Source organism: Zophobas morio, unplaced genomic scaffold (assembly GCF_036711695.1).
Source record: "Zophobas morio isolate AGI-343-1 ecotype UQ-CSIRO unplaced genomic scaffold, CSIRO_AGI_Zmor_V1 ptg000007l, whole genome shotgun sequence".
Taxonomy (NCBI): Eukaryota; Metazoa; Arthropoda; class Insecta; order Coleoptera; family Tenebrionidae; genus Zophobas; species Zophobas morio.
The window spans coordinates 372,451-390,808 of NW_026972112.1; the positions used below are offsets into that span (position 1 = coordinate 372,451).

Below are 18,358 nucleotides of genomic sequence, written 5' to 3' on the forward strand. Positions count from 1 at the left end.
ACTGGGAGAATCTGGGAGAGTTCAAATCTTACCGAGGCGGTCGTTCCGTGATTTTTCTCAACTAAGAGAGATCTGCTTTGATTACAACGAATTGGAGGTGATAGAGTCTGAGGCTTTTAAGGAGATGACGAACTTGGATCACCTAGGATTACGGTACAACCGACTAAAACACATTCATTCAAGAGTCTTCCCCAATGATATTGACATAAGGGTACTATCACTCAGTGCCAATTATCTAACTTTCATACCAAAGAAGATCATGGTACTTGTGACCGTGAGGGAGATGGGTATTGACGGAAACCCATGGAAGTGCTCATGCTTAGACCAAATCCTGTTTTGGTTGCATGACACGAATGCCACTGTAACAAAGTCGAACAAGTGTCTGGGAGATGATGTACCCGTATGCGTCTTCCCTGATTCCTTCTCCAGGACTTGTCGGGAGGTAGTGGAGGAGGACGTAGTCAGGATTTACTTGCAGGCACTGAGGAAAATTGACCCTCCTTTGGAGAAGTATTGCGCAAGATTGGACTAAGTAAAAGACTGACTAATTTAAGAAAACTTGTTGTCATACTTTATATTATTAAAAAATAAACCAGTGTATTTATTGCTAAAAATTAACCCCACACAAAACCCCTTATCTCCCCTGCCACATCACCCTGTCCAGCCTCGCACAATGCTCGTTCACCGGCGGACTCATCAACTTCAATTTCCCGAAATAATACCCTGTAAGCTCGTCATCTATCATCTCTCTGCACGTATGCGAATACGTAGACGGCGAACAACACACCGGAATATCGCGCCCTTTGCAAAAATCCGGAAAAATCTGGAACAGACACTGGTGAATCTCGTCCAGACAGGGACACTTCCACGGATTCCCGTTCAGGATCATCTCCTTCACCTCCAAGCTGGCCAGTAACCCCGTCTTGAGAAAATTAAGGTAGTTGGCATTTAGAGAATTTGAGAAAATCTGCAAGAAGCTTGGAGTTTCAGAAATAATCTGAGGTAATCTGAAGGAATCTGAGAGAATCTGAAAGGATCTGAAAGAATTTGAGAAAGTGTGACAGAACCTACGGGAATTTGAGAGAATTTACCATAATTTCAATGAATATAAGATAATCCAACAGAATTTCAGGGAACTGAAGGAACCTGAGAAAATCTGAGAGAATCTGAGAGAACCTGTGCGAATTTGAGAGAATTTGAGAGAATCTTGGAGAAACTGGGAATTTAAAAATTAATCTGAGGGAATCTAAAGGAACCTGAGATAATCTGGAAGAATGTGAAAGAACCTGAGAAAATGTGAGGGAACCTGAGAGAATTTAAGACAATCTTAAAGAATCTGAGATAATCTCAGAGAATTTAAGAGAATCTGACAAAACCCTAGAGAATCTGAGAAATTCGGAAAGAATCTGAGCGAACTGAAGGAATCTGAGAGAATATGAGAAATTTGGAAAGAATCTGATAGAATATGAGGAATCCTGTGAGAATCTGAGAGAATTTAAGTGATTCTAAGGTAATCTGAGAAAAGGGCATCTGAGAGAATTCAAGAGAATCTGAGAAAAACTGGGAGATTCGGAAAAATCTAAGAGATTCGGGAAAAATCTTAAGGAATCTGAGAGAATCTGAAAGAATCTGAGAAAGCGTGAGAGAACCTACGCGAATCTGAGAGAATTTACGATAATTTCAATGAATATGAGACAATCCAACAGAATTTCAGGGAACTGAAGAAATCTGAGAGAATCTGAGAGATTTAGAAAGAATCTGAGGGAATCTGAGAGAATCTGAGAGAACCTGTGCGAATTTGAGAGAATTTGAGAGAATCTTGGAGAAACTGGGAATTTAAAAAGTAATCTGAGGGTATCTAAAGGAATCTGAGATAATCTGGAAGAATGTGAAAGAATCTGAGAAAATGTGAGGGAACCTGAGAGAATTTAAGACAATCTTAAAGAATCTGAGATAATCTCAGAGAATTTAAGAGAATCTGACAAAACCTTAGAGAATCTGACAGATTCGGAAAGAATCTGAGCGAACTGAAGGAATCTGAGAGAATATGAGAAATTTGGAAAGAATCTGAGGGAGTCTGAAGGAATCTGATAGAATATGAGGAATCCTGTGAGAATCTGAGAGAATTTAAGTGATTCTAAGATAATCTGAGAGAATTCAAGAGAATCTGAGAAAAACTGGGAGATTCGGAAAAATCTAAGAGATTCGGAAAACATCTTAAGGAATCTGAGAGAATCTGAAAGAATCTGAGAAAGTGTGAGAGAACCTACGGGAATCTGAGAGAATTTACGATAATTTCAATGAATATGAGATAATCCAACAGAATTTCAGGGAACTGAAGGAATCTGAGAGAATCTGAGAGTTTCAGAAAGAATCTGAGGGAATCCGAGAGAATCTGAGAGAACCTGTGCGAATTTGAGAGAATTTGAGAGAATCTTGGAGAAACTGGGAATTTAAAAAGTAATCTGAGGGAATCTAAAGGAATCTGAGATAATCTGCAGGAATGTGAAAGAATCTGAGGAAATGTGAGGGCACCTGGGAGAATTTAAGACAATCTTAAAGAATCTGAGATAATCTCAGAGAATTTAAGAGAATCTGACAAAACCCTAGAGAATCTGAGAAATTCGGAAAGAATCTGAGCGAACTGAAGGAATCTGAGAGAATATGAGAAATTTGGAAAGAATCTGAGGGGTCTGAAGGAATCTGATAGAAAATGAGGAATCCTGTGAGAATCAGAGAGAATTTAAGTGATTCTAAGGTAATCTGAGAAAAGGGCATCTGAGAGAATTCAAGAGAATCTAAGAAAAACTGGGAGATTCGGACAAATCCAAGAGATTCCGAAAAAATCTTAAGGAATCTGAGAGAATCTGAAAGAATCTGACAAAGTGTGACAGAACCTACGGGAATCTGAGAGAATTTACGATAATTTCAATGAATATGAGATAATCCAATAGAATTTCAGGGAACTGAAGGAATCTGAGAGAATCTTGGAGAAACTGGGAATTTAAAAAATAATCTGAGGGTATCTAAAGGAATCTGAGATAATCTGGAAGAATGTGAAAGAATCTGAGAAAATGTGAGGGAACCTGAGAGAATTTAAGACAATCTTAAAGAATCTGAGATAATCTCAGAGAATTTAAGAGAATCTGACAAAACCCTAGAGAATCTGAGAGATTCGGAAAGAATCTGGGCGAACTGAAGGAATCTGAGAGAATATGAGAAATTTGGAAAGAATCTGAGGGAGTCTGAAGGAATCTGATAGAATATGAGGAAACCTGTGAGAATCTGAGAGAATTTAAGTGATTCTGAGGTAATCCGAGAAAAGGGCATCTGAGAGAATTCAAGAGAATCTGAGAAAAACTGGGAGATTCGGAAAAATCTTAGAGATTCGGAAAAAATTTTAAGCAATCTGAGAGAATCTCAAAGACCCGGAAAGAATCTGAAAAAAATCTGAAGAAATTTGAGAGAACCTGAAAAGGATTAGAAAAATTTGAGGGAATCTGAGGAAATCTGAAAGAATCTGAGAGAATTTGAGGGAATCTGGGACAAGCAGGAGATGTGGAAATAATCTGAGGGAATCTGAAGGAATCTGAGAGAACCAAAGAGAATCTAAGATTATTTTAGAAATTTTAAGGGAATCTGACAAAATTTAAGAAAGAGTGTTAGAGAATCTGAGATATTTGGAAAGAATCTGAGGGATTTCGAAGAAACCTGCGAAAATCTGAAAGGATTTGAAAGAATCGTAGAAAATCTGAGGGAACCTGTGAGAATTTTAGAGAATCTGAGAGAATCTAATGTAATATGAAAGAATCCAACAGAATCTGAAAAAAAATTCAGAGAAACTGCAAGATTAGGAAAAAATTTGTGAGATTCGGAAAAAATCTTAAGGGATCTGTAGGAATTTAGGAGAGTTTCCCCAAAAATTTGAGAGATTCGGTAAGAATCTGAGGGAATTTTAAAGAATCGGAGAGAATCTGAGAGAACCTGTGCAAATTTGCGAGAATTTGAAAGAATCTGGGAGAAACTGGAGTTTAAAAAATAATCTAAAGGAATCTGAGATAATCTGGAAGAATGTAAAAGAATCTGAGAAAATTCGGAAAGAATCTTAAGGGATCTGTAGGAATTTAGCAGAGTCTCGCCAAAAATTTGAGAGATTCGGAGAGAATCTGGGAGAATCCAAGAGAATGTGAGACAATCTAAGAGAAGAAATTCGGAAAGAATCTGAGGGAATCAGAGAGAATCTGAAAGAATCTGAAATAATATGAAAGAACATGCCGGCATCTGAAGGAATTTGAGAGAAAATGGGGAATTGGAAAGAAATCTGAAATATTCGGAAAGAATGTGGAGGAATTTCAGGGAACCTTTGAGATTTTGAGATAATCTGAGGGAATCGGATAGAATCCAAGAGAATCGGAGAGACTCTGAAAGGATCTGCAGGAATTTGAAAGAATTTGAAGGAATCTGAGCAAATTTGGAGAAGCCTCTGAGAAACTGAGAGAATCTGGAAGGATTTGAGAGGGTCTGAGAGAATCTGTGAAAACCAAAGGAAAACTGGGAGAATCCAACAGAATGTGAGAGAATCTGAGACAACTTGAGAGATTCGGAAAGAATCTGAAAGAATTTTAAGGAATCTGAGAGAATCTGAAATGATCTGAATGAATCTGCCGGAATATGAGGGAATCTGAGAGAGACTGGGAAATTGGGAAAAAAATCTGAGATATTCAGAAAGAATCTGGAGGAATCTGAGAGAACATTTGAGGATCTGAGAGAATCGAAAGAAATCCGATAGAATCCAAGAGACTCTGAGAGATTCTGAAAGAATCTGAAGGAATTTGAAACAATTTGAAGGAATCTGAGAAAATCTAAAGGGACGTCTGAGAAACTAAGAAAATCTGGAAGAATCTGAGAGGATCTGAGAGAATCTGCGAAAATCTAATAGAACCTGTAAGAATCTTAGAGAATCTGAGAGAATCTAACAGAATCTAAGGGAAAATGGAAGAATCCACGAGAATCGGAGAAAATGTGGAGAAACTGAAAGATTAGTAAAAAATCTGAGAGATTCAGAAAGCATCTGAAGGAATTTATAGAAATCTGAGAGATTCGGGAAGAAACTGAAAGAATGTGAAGAAATCTGGGACAATCTGAGGGAACCTCTAAGCAACTGGGAGAGTCTAAATGAAATTGAAGAGAATCTAAGAAAATGAGAGAGAATCTGAGAGAACTTGAGAGATTCGGAAAGAATCTGAAAAAATCTGAAGGGAATCTAAGAGGATCTGAGAGAATTTGAAAGATTGGGGAAGAATTTGGGGGAATCTGAGAGAATCTGAAAGAATGGGGGGTGGGGGGGGGATCTGACGGAATCTGAGAGAATTTGCAAGAATTGGGAGATTCGGAAAAATCTCGAGAATTTCGACAAAAATTTGAGAGATTCTGAAAGAATCTGAGGGAATTTGAAGGAATCTGAAATAATCTGAAAGATTCTGAATGGGTTTGAGGGAATCTAAGAGAAACTGGGAAATCCGGAGAGAAATCTTAGATTCGGAAAGAATCTGAAGGGAGGTGAAGGAATCTAGGAGAATCTGGGGGAACTTCTAAGAAACTGGGAGAATCTGGGAGAGTTCAAATCTTACCGAGGCGGTCGTTCCGTGATTTTTCTCAACTAAGAGAGATCTACTTTGATTACAACGAATTGGAGGTGATAGAGTCTGAGGCTTTTAAGGATATGACGAACTTGGATCACCTAGGATTACGGTACAACCGACTAAAACACATTCATTCAAGAGTCTTCCCCAACGATATTGACATAAGGGTACTATCACTCAGTGCCAATTATCTAACTTTCATACCAAAGAAGATCATGGTACTTGTGACCGTGAGGGAGATGGGTATTGACGGAAACCCATGGAAGTGCTCATGCTTGGCCCAAATCCTGTTTTGGTTGCACGATACGAATGCCACTGTAACAAAGTCGAACAAGTGTCTGGGAGATGATGTACCCGTATGCGTCTTCCCTGATTCCTTCTCCAGAACTTGTCGGGAGATAGTGGAGGAGGATGTAGTCAGGATTTACTTGGAGGCACTGCGGAAAATTGACCCTCCTTTGGAGAAGTATTGCGCAAGATTGGACTAACTAAAAGACTGACTAATTTAAGAAAACTTGTTGTCATACTTTATATTATTAAAAAAAAAATCAATGTATTTATTGCTAAAAATTAACCCCACACAAAACCCCTTATCTCCCCTGCCACATCACCCTGTCCAGCCTCGCACAATGCTCGTTCACCGGCGGACTCATCAACTTCAATTTCCCGAGATAATACCCCGTAAGCTCGTCATCGATCGTCTCTCTGCACGTATGCGAATACGTAGACGGCGAACAACACACCGGAATATCGCGCCCTTTGCAAAAATCCGGCGTTGTCACTGTGCCATTGTTCTGGAACAGCCACTGGTGAATCTCGTCCAGACAGGGACACTTCCACGGATTCCCGTTCAGGATCATCTCCTTCACCTCCAAGCTGGCCAGTAACCCCGTCTTGAGAAAATTAAGGTAGTTGGCATCGATCGCCATCCTGTCGATGATCAGGCCTCTCGAGAAGCTCCTCGGGTTGAGGGCCTTGAGTCTGTTGTAGCGTAAACCGAGGTACTTGAGGCGGGCGATGGCGGCGAAAGCTTCGGGGTGGATGAGCTCCAGTTCGTTGTAGTCGAAGGAGATGGTGGTGAGGTGTGGCAAGTCGTGGAAGGCGCGGCGCGGCAGGACTTGGATTTTGTTGTGTTGGAAGTCGATGGTTTGCAGGTTGGTGCTGTTGTGGAACCAGTCGGCGGACCAGAGGTGGAGGTGGTTGTAGGCGACGGTGACTTGTTTGAGGGTGGTCGAGTTGCCGAAGGCTTCAGGTTCGATTTTTGTGATTTCGTTGTGGGTTAGGTCGACGATTTCGAGTTGGTCGAGGGTGGAGAAGACGCCTTTGGGTACCTGGTGTTTATTTGTTTTAAGGTAAATTGTGGTCACAAACGTATAAAAATTAAAATGAGCGCTTTTCAATGAAGTTCTAGAACAATTATATTAAAAAATGAGAAAGACCCCAAGGCTGCGACTGGAATTGCAAATTACACGAAATATTTGTTGTAAATGAATGTTCTTCTGGTGTATTCGTTAGTGTTGAAGAGGTTATCAATCAGAAAAAGTGTGAAACCTCTACCTATATTCTAGAATATTTTATTAGAACAAATGAAAATTCTGTGAGATTTAGATGGTGACAGGTCGAAACAAGATTTTCAAGGAAGTTCTAGAACATTAGAAAGTCAAACCAGTTAATAAGAAAGAAAAAACCAGGGGGAATTTTGATTATGAAAGGTCCACATCTGCAGAGAATCAAGGAAATTCTAAAATATTTTCACTGAGAAGAATGTGATATCGAGCCTGTAGTTCATTATGAAATAAAGGAGTGAAACAAGAGTTGTTATGGAATTTTAGAAGATTTCAGAAGTAAAGACAGACGAAAAAAAGTCCGAATCGTTATTAGTTTGAAATTATGGTCTAGAATATTTTATTTGAAGAAATGAAAATTCTATTAAATTTTGATACTGAAATGTTGAAAGAGGATTTTCCGAAAAGTTCTAAAACTGAAAGTGATTTTCGAGAAGATTTCAAAGAAAAAACAAAAACCAGTTAATGAGAACCAAAAACCAGCGGACAAAGAATCAAGTAGGTACTAGAATCTTCTCAATGAAAAGAATATTGTTTTGAACCTGTAGTTCAGCGTGAAATAGAGGCCTTGAACAATAGTTCTTGTGGAATTTTTAGAATACTTTATAGGCGAAAACGGTTCAGAAGAAAACCTGAGTTATTGTTAATCTGAATTTACCTCCTAGAAGATTCCATTTGAAAAGAAGAAAAGGGAAATTTTGGTTGTAAAAGGGCCAAATCTGATTTTCTAGGAAGTCCTGCAACTACCGAGGACATTTCAAAACAAAATTGAAACAGTAAATAAAAATTTAAAGACAACTTACAAAGAACCAAGGAAGTTGTAGAATATTCTCACTGAGAAGATTGTGACATTAAGCTTGTGGTTCACTATGAAATAAAGGACGCGAATAGGGTTTTTATGGATTTTTAGAAGGTTTTAAAAGAAGACGGACGGAAAAATTCTGAATCATCATTAATCTGAACCTATGTTCTAGATTTTAGAATATTTTATTTGAAGAAATGAATATTCTGTGAAATTTTGTAAGTCGAAGCTCGAAATAGGGTTTTCCAGAAAGTTCTAAAACTGAAAGTGATTTTCGAGAAGATTTCAAAGAAAAAACAAAAACCAGTTAATAAGAACCAAAAACCAGTGGACGAAGAATCAAGAATGTTCTAGAATATTCTCCTTTAGAAGAAAATTACGTTGAGCCTATAGTTTTCTGTGAAATAGAGGCCTGGTACAAGAGTTCTTTTGGATTTTTAGAACACTTTATACGCGAAAACATGCTTTTAATTTCTTCTAAAGAAACAAGTATTTTACAGTTAAGCTCCGCCCCCTTGGTTCACGGCAAATAAAAAAAAACATCACAATTGAGATAGGGTGGGTGGGCGGGCTTCTAGAACGTTCCATTTGAAAAGAAGAAAAGGGAGATTTTTCTTGTGAACGCTCTAAATCTGATTTTCTAGGAACCCCTGCAATTATCAAGGAGATTAAAAAAAAATTGAAACGGTCAGTAAAAATTGAAAGACAGCTTACAAAGGATCAAGGAAGTTCTAGAATATTCTCACTCAGAAGAATGTGATATTGAGCCTGTAGTTCATTGTGAAATAAAGGACTCGCACAAGAGTTCTTCTGAATTTTTAGAAGATTTTAATAGTAAAGACTGACGGAAAAAAGTTCGAATCATTGTTAATTTGAACATATGTTTTAGAATATTTTATTTGAAGAAATGAGTTCTCTCTGAAATTTTGATAGCGAAAGGTCGAGACAGGATTTTCCGGAAAGTTCTAAAAGTGGAAGTGTTCTTCGAGAAGATTTCGAAGAAAAAACAAAAATCAGTTAATAAGAACTGAAAACCAGCAGACGAAGAATCAAGAATGTTCTAGAAAATTCTCCTTCATAAGAAAATTACGTTGGGCCTGTAGTTCACCGAAAATATAGAATTTTTCATTCGTTGTTAGATCTAGGGGCGGGGCTTAATTGCAAAATCCATATTTCCTTATAAAAATTTACCATTTTAAACGTGTTTAAAGTTTTTAACAATAAAAAAATCATCAGAATTCAGATCGAGTGGGTGGGGGGGTTTATATTTTGGCTTTTTTCTTAATATACATGGTATTCCTTGAAGAACGCGATACTCAAAAACATGCTTTTAATTTATTGTAAAGAAACAAGTGTTTTACATTTAAGCTCCGCCCTCTTGGTTCACGGCGAATAAAAAAAATCATCACAATTGAGATAGGGCGGGTGGGCGGGCTTACAGTTTGCTTTTTTTAAATATTTGTAATCTTCTTCTTAGAACATGAAACTTAGAACGTGCTTAAAATGTAAAATTTGTTTAAGGAAATATCGATTTTGCAATTTGGCTCCACCCCATAATTGCAAAATTCATATTTTCTTGCAAAAATGTACCATTTTAACCATGTTTTAAGTTTCTTGCTGTAAAAAGACTATGTGTATTAAGAAAAAAAGTCAAAATATAAGCCCCGCCCACCCGCCCTATCTCAATTCTGATGATTTTTTTTAATTCGTCGCAAGCCGAGGGGCGAAGCTTAATTGTAAAATTTGAAGAAATGAATACATTGTGAAATTTTGTGATAGTCAAAACAGGATTTTCAGGAAAGTTCTAAAACTGGAAGTGATTTTCGAGAAAATTTAAAAAAAAAAAAACAGTTAATAAAACTGAAAACCAGCGGACGATGGGCGGGGCTTAATTGCAAGATCCATATTTGTTTAGAAGAATTTACCATTTTAAACATGTTTTAAGTTCCTTGTTGTGAAAATGTACCATTTTCGACATGTTTTAGGTTTTAAGAATAAAAAAATCATCAGAATTGAGATCGAGTGGGGGGGCGGGGTTTATATTTTGCCTTTTTTTTTCTTAATAAATATTGTTTTCTTTGAACAACACGATATTTAAAAACATGTTTTTAATTGCTTGTAAAGAAATAAGTATTTTGCAGTTAAGTTCTGCCCCCTTAGTTTACGGCTAATAAAAAAAATCATCACAATCGAGATAGGGCGGGTGGGCGGGCTTATATTTTGCCGTTTTATTTTAATATGTGTAGACTGAGTTTCAAAACATGAAATTTAAAACGTGCTTAAAATGTAAAATTTGTATAAGGAAATATCGATTTGCAATTAGTCTCCGCCCCAAAATTGTAAAATCCATATTTTCTTGCAAAAATGTACCATTTTAACTATATTCTAAGTTTCTTGAAAAGATGGCTATATATATTAAGAAAAAAAAAGGCAAAATATAAGCCCCGCCCACCCACCCTGTCCCAATTCTGATGATTTTTTTTATTCGTCGTAAGCCGAGGGGCGAAGCTTAATTGTAAAATTTGAAGAAATGAATACATTGTGAAATTTTGTGATAGTCGAAACAGGATTTTCAGGAAAGTTCTAAAACTGAAAGTGATTTTCGAGAAAATTTCAAAGAAAAAGCAAAAACCAGTTAATAAAAACTGAAAACCAGCGGACGAAGAATCAAGAATGTTCTAAAATATTCTCCTTTAAAAGAATAGTACGTTGAGCCTGTAGTTCACTGTGAAGTAGAGAATTTTTCATTCGTTGTTAGATCGAGGGGCATAGCTTAATTCCAAAATCCATATTTGTTTAGAAGAACTTACCATATTAAACATGTTTTAAGTTTCTTGTTGTGAGAAGACGACAACGTATATTAAGAAACCAAGCATAATATATGCCCCGCCCACCCACCCGATCTCAATTGTGATGATTTTTTTTTAATCGTGCAGAGCCAAAGGAGCGAAATTTACCTCTATAAGAACTAACCATGTAAGTCATGTTTTTAAGTATCGTGTTATTCAAAAAATACTATATAGAGTATACTATGAAAAAATTAAAGCCAAAAATTAAGTCCCACCCATAACTGCCCTGATCTAAATAGTAATGAAGTTTTCTTTCGTTAACAGACCTAGGGGCGGAGCCTAATTGCAAAATCCATATTTCATTACAAAAATTTACCATTTTAAACGTGTTTAAAGTTTTTAACAATTAAAAAAATCATCAGAATTGAGATCGGGTTGGTGGGCGGGGTTTATATTTTGCCTTTTTTTTTATTAACCTAGTATTCTTCGAACAACACGATATTTAAAAACATGTTTTTAATTTCTTGTAAAGAAATAAGTATTTTGCAGTTAAGCTCCACCCCCTTGGTTCACGGCGAATAAAAAAAATCGTCACAATTGCGATTGGGCGGGTGGGTGGGCTTACATTTTGCGTTTTTACTTTAAGATGTGTGGACTTCTTTTCACGACATGAAACTTAAAACATGTTTGAAATGGAAAATTTGTATAAGGAAATATCGATTTTTCAATTAGGCTTCACCCCATAATTGCAAAATCCATATTTCCTTGCAAAAATGTACCATTTTAACTATATTCTAAGTTTCCTGAAAAGATGGCTATGTATATTAAGAAAACAAAAAGCAAAATATAACCCCCGCCCACCCGCCCTGTCTCAATTCTGATGATTTTTTTTTATTCGTCGTAAGCCGAGGGGCGAAGCTTAATTGTAAAATTTGAAGAAATGAATACATTGTGAAATTTTGTGATAGTCGAAACAGGATTTTCAGGAAAGTTCTAAAACTGAAAGCGATTTTCGAGAAAATTTCAAAGAAAAAGCAAAAACCAGTTAATAAAAACTGAAAACCAGCGGACGAAGAATCAAGAATGTTCTAAAATATTCTCCTTTAAAAGAATAGTACGTTGAGCCTGTAGTTCACTGTGAAATAGATAATTTTTCATTCGTTGTTAGATCGACGGGCGTAGATTAATTGCAAAATCCATATTTGTTTAGAAGAATTTACCATATTAAACATGTTTTAAGTTCCTTGTTGTGAGAAGACGACAACGTATATTAAGAAAACAAGCGTAATATAAGCCCCGCCCACCCACCCGATCCCAATTGTGATGATTTTTTTTTTAATCGTGCAGAGCCAAAGGAGCGAAATTTACCTATATAAGAACTAACCATGTAAGTCATGTTTTTAAGTATCGTGTTATTCAAAAAACACTATATAGAGTATACTATGAAAAAATTAAAGCCAAAAATTAAGTCCCACCCATATCTGCCCTGATCTAAATAGTAATGAAGTTTTCATTCGTTAACAGACCTAGGGGCGGAGCCTAATTGCAAAATCCATATTTCATTACAAAAATTTACCATTTTAAACGTGTTTAAAGTTTTTAACAATTAAAAAAATCATCAGAATTGAGATCGTGTGGGTGGGCGGGGTTTATATTTTGCCTTTTTTTTATTAACCTAGTATTCTTCGAACAACACGATATTTAAAAACATGTTTCTAATTTCTTGTAAAGAAATAAGTATTTTGCAGTTAAGCTCCACCCCCTTGGTTCACGGCGAATAAAAAAAATCATCACAATTGCGATTGGGCGGGTGGGTGGGCTTACATTTTGCGTTTTTACTTTAAGATGTGTGGACTTCTTTTCACGACATGAAACTTAAAACATGTTTGAAATATCGATTTTTCAATTGGGCTTCACCCCATAATTGCAAAATCCATATTTCCTTGCAAAAATGTACCATTTTAACTATATTCTAAGTTTCTTGAAAATATGGCTATGTATATTAAGAAAACAAAAAACAAAATATAACCCCCGCCCACCCGCCCTGTCTCAATTCTGATGATTTTTTTTTTATTCGTCGTAAGCCGAGGGCCGAAGCTTAATTGTAAAATTTGAACAAATGAATACTTTGTGAAATTTTGTGAAAGTCGAAGCAGGATTTTCCGGAAAGTTCTAAAATTGTAAGTGATTTTCGAGAAGACTTCGAAGAAAAAACAAAAACCATTTAATAAGAACTGGAATATTCTCCTTTAGAAGAAGAGCCTGAACACAGTAGTTCCATTCAAGTAAATGAATATTTCTTGGAGTTGTGATAACAGATAATATCAGATGAGAGAAAAAAACTGCAGTACCACCTGAAATCTTTTAGGCCAACAAAAAACGCACTCAAAGAGGTTCGTGAGGGTGAAGAATGATACTACTTTCAATGTAACAGTACCTCTTTTAGCTCATTCCGTACGATCCGTACCTCTCGCAGCCGTGGCACGTTCCTGAACAAACCCGCCTCCACAACCCCCACCCCGCACTCACTAACCCCAAACACCACAAGGTTCCACAGATGCCTCACTGCGTCCCTTTCCAGCCTCGGTACCACCTGCTTCTCCACGTAAATCTCCGCGATCGTCGCCTCGAACATCTTCCTTTCCAGACATCCACTCACCACAGTGTGGTACTTCTCTCCGACCTGGGAGACCACTGTGATATTCGTGTCCTTGAACGAGTGGCAGGCGACTGTTAAGCTCACACGCAACGAGATTATCAGGAGCAGGATCAAAGCGTGCATATTTGAGGCGAGAACTAGCTGGAAGTATTATCGATGCAGTTGTGACGTCGTCGAGATGCAACGCCAAGCCAGAGACGTCTGAGCATTAGTTCGCAACCCCGGGAGAAAATAAATTACGGATTATTGAAAACAGAGCGAGCGGAAGTGACACCGAGGCATTGTTTAGTTCGAAGGATGCGTTTTGAATTTCAAATGTGGTGTTGTTGTGGTTTGTTTGGATTCGAGCGAAGTGGATTAGAATTGTTTATTGTTGTGGATTTAAGGTCTGGAGGTGATAGTGCGAATTATGTTTTAAATTGTTGTTTGTACATGAATACGTGAAAAGAAATTTCCATCCTACGCCATTTCCTTCGTCTCTATTTTAGCACCACTTTCCTTCGACGCCCGTTCCACTCACTGCGCTTTTGCATGTCTGACGTCAGCCTTGCAACTGCACTCTCGCATAAAACCCGTACCTCAAAACGACTCATAAATCGCGCCTCGGAAAACACTATTCTCTTGATTGTTTAAGTTCCACTAGTCTGCACCTGTAGCTCGCACTTAATTTTTACGGCCCACATAAAAACCCCACGGCTATAAAATCAGGATCCAATCACGTAATTATCCTTTATGGGGGCCGTAAAAGTGACCGCTCAATGTCAGTGCGAATTTAGAAATTGGTGAAATGTTGCCGGGACGTAAAAATAGCTTCCCTGTGGTGGAATTTTGAGCATTTGTCGTTGGTTGCGCAAAATGATTAATGAGTAGAGAGCGCATTTCTAGGTTTAATGCTTTTTGTGAAAAATGTAAGCACTTCAAAACTTTTTTATATGACTGATGACTACTGTAACACAGTAAATCCTCGAAATCGAAAATTTAAAACACTGAAAAATTCAAATATGGGAAAATTGTAAAATCGAGAAATCGAAACATAAAAAAATTGGTCTAAAGAGTTTAGACAGTACTTCCCTCGCTGTCGGAAACTTGACGACTGCATGCCTATTGTGTTTTTTTTTCTCATTACATTTTTGTAGTGGGAATTTAAAAAAAAATGTGATGACGTCATCAACATTTTTGCAAGGACACGTATATCAGTTGGGATAGATGTAGTGTAATACTAAGAATAAAATTATTGTATTCCCAAATTTTCGGGAAAATGAATTGGGTCGTTTTGAATATTGATTTGTAATAATCAATAAAATAACGAAACAATTTACTCACGTATACGTATCAGAGGCAACTGAAAATCGTGTATGTATTCTTAATTTAAGATGACAGGCGTAACACCATACGTGAGAGTCAAACAGAGAAACTGTAAACAAAACGACCATCGGTTTTATTGCTTCGACTTCCGCTTATTATATAAAACATTGGGTTTTATTTTAATTCTTGACGGTGAAATTCACAATTGGTTGATTATAAACATGTCTATTTCACATTCGCGGAACCAAGTGAGCGCATAAAACAAATGCAGGTCTGTAATGTTAAAGTCGATGTAAATAAGCGTGCTACCCTTATGTTTCAACCGAGTTTTTCCTTTAACAAATTTTGTGTCTACCAAATTGGGTTGGTTGGGGTGTAATACTAATAATAAGTGTTGCCTTTAATTTAATCAATAAAATAAATTGACTTCATTAATTTTTTTGAACCACCTCTTAAGAAAATCTAAAAAATATGAATGGAATGATAAATCACAAGTACAAACTCTTCATATTTTTTGCATTTTAGATAGGATTTATTCAGCAAAATTTAAGGGTGACGTCATCATTTTTTTTAGGAGGGATGAACAAATACATTTTGAACAAAAGTTTACCATGCTTATAATAACTTTAAAATATTCCCAAGATTTCAAAGCATTCGGTTTTGTAATTCCTGATTAAATCGATAAAATAAATTCACGCCTTCATTAATTTTTTTGAGTCACCCTGCATATGCAAATCCAAAAATATGAATGGAATGATAAATCACAAGTACAGACTCATCATATTTTGTACATTTTAGATACGATTTATTCGGCAAACTTTTGAGCTGACGTCATCAGTTTTTTGTAGAAGATAACCAAATATATTTTGACTAAAAATTTATTATGCTCTTTATAACCTTAAAACATCTGCAAGATTTCAAAGCATTCGGTTTTGTAGTTCCTGATTAAATCAATAAAATAAATTTACGCATTCATTAATTTTTTTGAGTCACCCTGTATATGCAAATCGAAAAAATTTGAATGGAATGATAAATCACAAGAAGAGACTCACCATATTTTGTACATTTTAGATAGGATTTATTCAGCAAAATTTTGTGGTGACATCATAAATTTTTTAGGGGGGACGACCAAAAACGTTTTGATCAAAAATTTACCATGCTTATGATAATTTTAAAATATCTTCAAGATTTCGAAGCATTCGGTTTTGTAGTTCCTGAGTAAATCAGTAAAATAAATTTACGCTTTCATTTATTTTCTTGAATCATCCTGTATATGCAAATCCAAAAAATATGAATGGAGTGATAGATCACAAGTACAGACTGATCATATTTTGTACATTTTAGATATGATTTATTCGGCAAATTTTCGAGCTGACGTCATCAAGTTTTTGGAGGGGATAAGCAAATATATTTTGACTAAACATTTATTATGCTCTTTATAACCTTAAAACATCTGCAAGATGTCAGAGCATTCGGTTTTGTAGTTCCTGATTAAATCAATAAAATATATTTACGCATTCATTAATTTTTTTGAGTCACTCTGTATATGCAAATCCAAAAAATATGAATGGAGTGATAGATCACAAGTACAGACTCATCATATTTTGTACATTTTAGATATGATTTATTCCACAAACTTTTGAGCTGACGTCATCAAATTTTTGGAGGGGATAAGCAAATATTTTTTGACTAAAGATTTATGACGCTCTTTATAGCCTTAAAACATCTGCAACATTTCAAAGCATTCTGGTTAGCAGATTAAAAATTAAATTTCAAATTCGAAAATCGAAAAATTTCGATTACAATACTTCCTTTGCTTACGCTCGGGAAGTAAAAATCAAAAAAATTAAAATTGGAAAATCTAAAAATTAAAAACCGAGAAATTGAACAATCGGTTAATTCAAAAATAGAAACATCGAAAAATTGGAAAATCGAAAAATAAAAAAAAATTGGACAATCAAAAATTTAAAAATTCCGAAAATTGAAAAATTGAAATATAGAGAACTGAAAACTCAAAATATCAAAAAATTAGGAAATTAAAAAATTGAGAAACAAAAAAGTCAAAAAAGCAGAGTCTAAAAATCGCAAACTTAAAAAATCGAAAAATTGAAAAATCAAAAACCTGAATAATCGAAAAATTGAAGAACTGAAGAACTGAAAAATCGAAACTTTAGGAAGTGGAGAAATGGGAATATAAAAAAATAGATTAATTGAGAAATCCGAAAACTAAAAATTCAGAAACGTCAAAATTTGAAAAACAAAAAAATAGTGAAGAACTAAAAAATCGAAAAATTTAAAATTTAAAACACTGAAAAGTTAAAATATCCTAAAACTGAAAAATGGAGAAATCCAAACATCAAAAAATCAAAAATAAAAATAAAATTAAAAATCTAAAATTTAATAATCGAAAAACTGAAAAATCAACGAATCGAGAAGTCGAGAATTTAAAAATTGGACAATAGAAAAATCGGATAAATCAAAAATCGAAACATCCAAAAATCAAGAAACCGAAAAGCAAAAAATCGAAAAACCAACAAATCGAAAAATCGAAACATTGTAAAATTCAAAAATTGAGACATCGAGAAATCGAAAAATCAAAAGACAAAAAAAATCGAGGAGTCGAAAAATCGAGAAGTCGAAAAATCAAAAAATTAAGAAACCGAAGTAGGCCAAAATCGAAAAATCGAAAACTTAAATATGGAAAAAATTGATAAAGCGAGATTGAATAATCAAAACATCGAAACATCCGAATCTCAATGAATTGAGATCTCAAAAAATTTCAACATTCGTAAATTTAAAAAATTAAAATATAGAACTGGAAACTCGAGAAACTGAAAAATCTAGAAATTTAAAAATTAAAATATGAAAAAGTTGAAAAATTGAGAAACTAAAATAAAAAACAAAAAACTGAAAATCCAAAAATTAAAAATAGAAAAATCTAGAAGTCGAAAAATGAAAGAATCAAAGTATTGAAAAATATCAAAACTGAAAGAAATATCCAAAAATTGAGAAATCGACAAACCAATAAAGCGAAGTCGAAAAATCGAAGAATTGAAGAACTGAAAAATCGAAACTTTGAGAAGTGGGAAAATCAAAAATAGTTTAATTGAGAAATCAGAAAACTGAAAAGTCAAAAAATCGAGAAATCGAAAAAACTAAAATTTAAAACAATGAATAATTAAAATATCGCAAAATTGAAGAATCGAGAGATCCAATTCAATTTGAAAAATTGAAAAATCGGGGCATTGAAAAATTGGAAAATCCAGAAATTGAAAAGCTCAAAAGAAAAAAATCGAAAAACCGAGAAATCCAAAAATCGAAACATCGAAAAATTCAAAAACTGAGACTTCGAGAAATCGAAAAATCGGAGGATCGAGGAATTGAGGAGTCGGAAGCCGAAAAGGAAAGTTAAAAATTGAAAAATTGAGAAATTGAACAATCAAAACAACGAAACATCTGAATTCGATAAATTAAGAAATTAAAAAATTGAATAATCGAAAAATTTTAAAAAAGAAAAACTGGAAAATCAAAAATTAAAATTCAAAAAATCGAAAAATGAAAAATTGAAATATAGAAGAACTGAAAACTCGAGATAT

General features: G+C 35.2%; 2 protein-coding genes across 5 annotated transcripts in view; both read right to left on the reverse strand.

Moving 5' to 3' along the window:
• Nacp60e (Na channel protein 60E) overlaps positions 1-18,358 on the reverse strand; it is a 398,987-nt gene that overhangs the window by 45,717 nt on the left and 334,912 nt on the right. The gene's annotated exons all lie outside the window — the stretch shown is intronic.
• On the reverse strand, positions 6,233-13,669 carry LOC135124096 (phospholipase A2 inhibitor-like). The gene is made up of 2 exons (XM_064048964.1): positions 13,236-13,669; positions 6,233-6,973 (listed from the first exon to the last, which is right to left on the reverse strand). Exons 1-2 carry the CDS (start codon positions 13,578-13,580, stop codon positions 6,233-6,235), a joined length of 1,086 nt encoding a protein of 361 aa, XP_063905034.1. The 5' UTR covers positions 13,581-13,669.

Excerpts from the sequence above, each read along its gene's own strand:
- LOC135124096 (XM_064048964.1), bottom strand. The coding sequence starts at position 13,580 with ATGCACGCTTTGATCCTGCTCCTGATAATCTCGTTGCGTGTGAGCTTA. Across the intron at positions 6,974-13,235 it reads TACGGAATGAGCTAAAAGAG|GTACCCAAAGGCGTCTTCTC; the intron begins GTACTGTTACAT and ends AATAAACACCAG.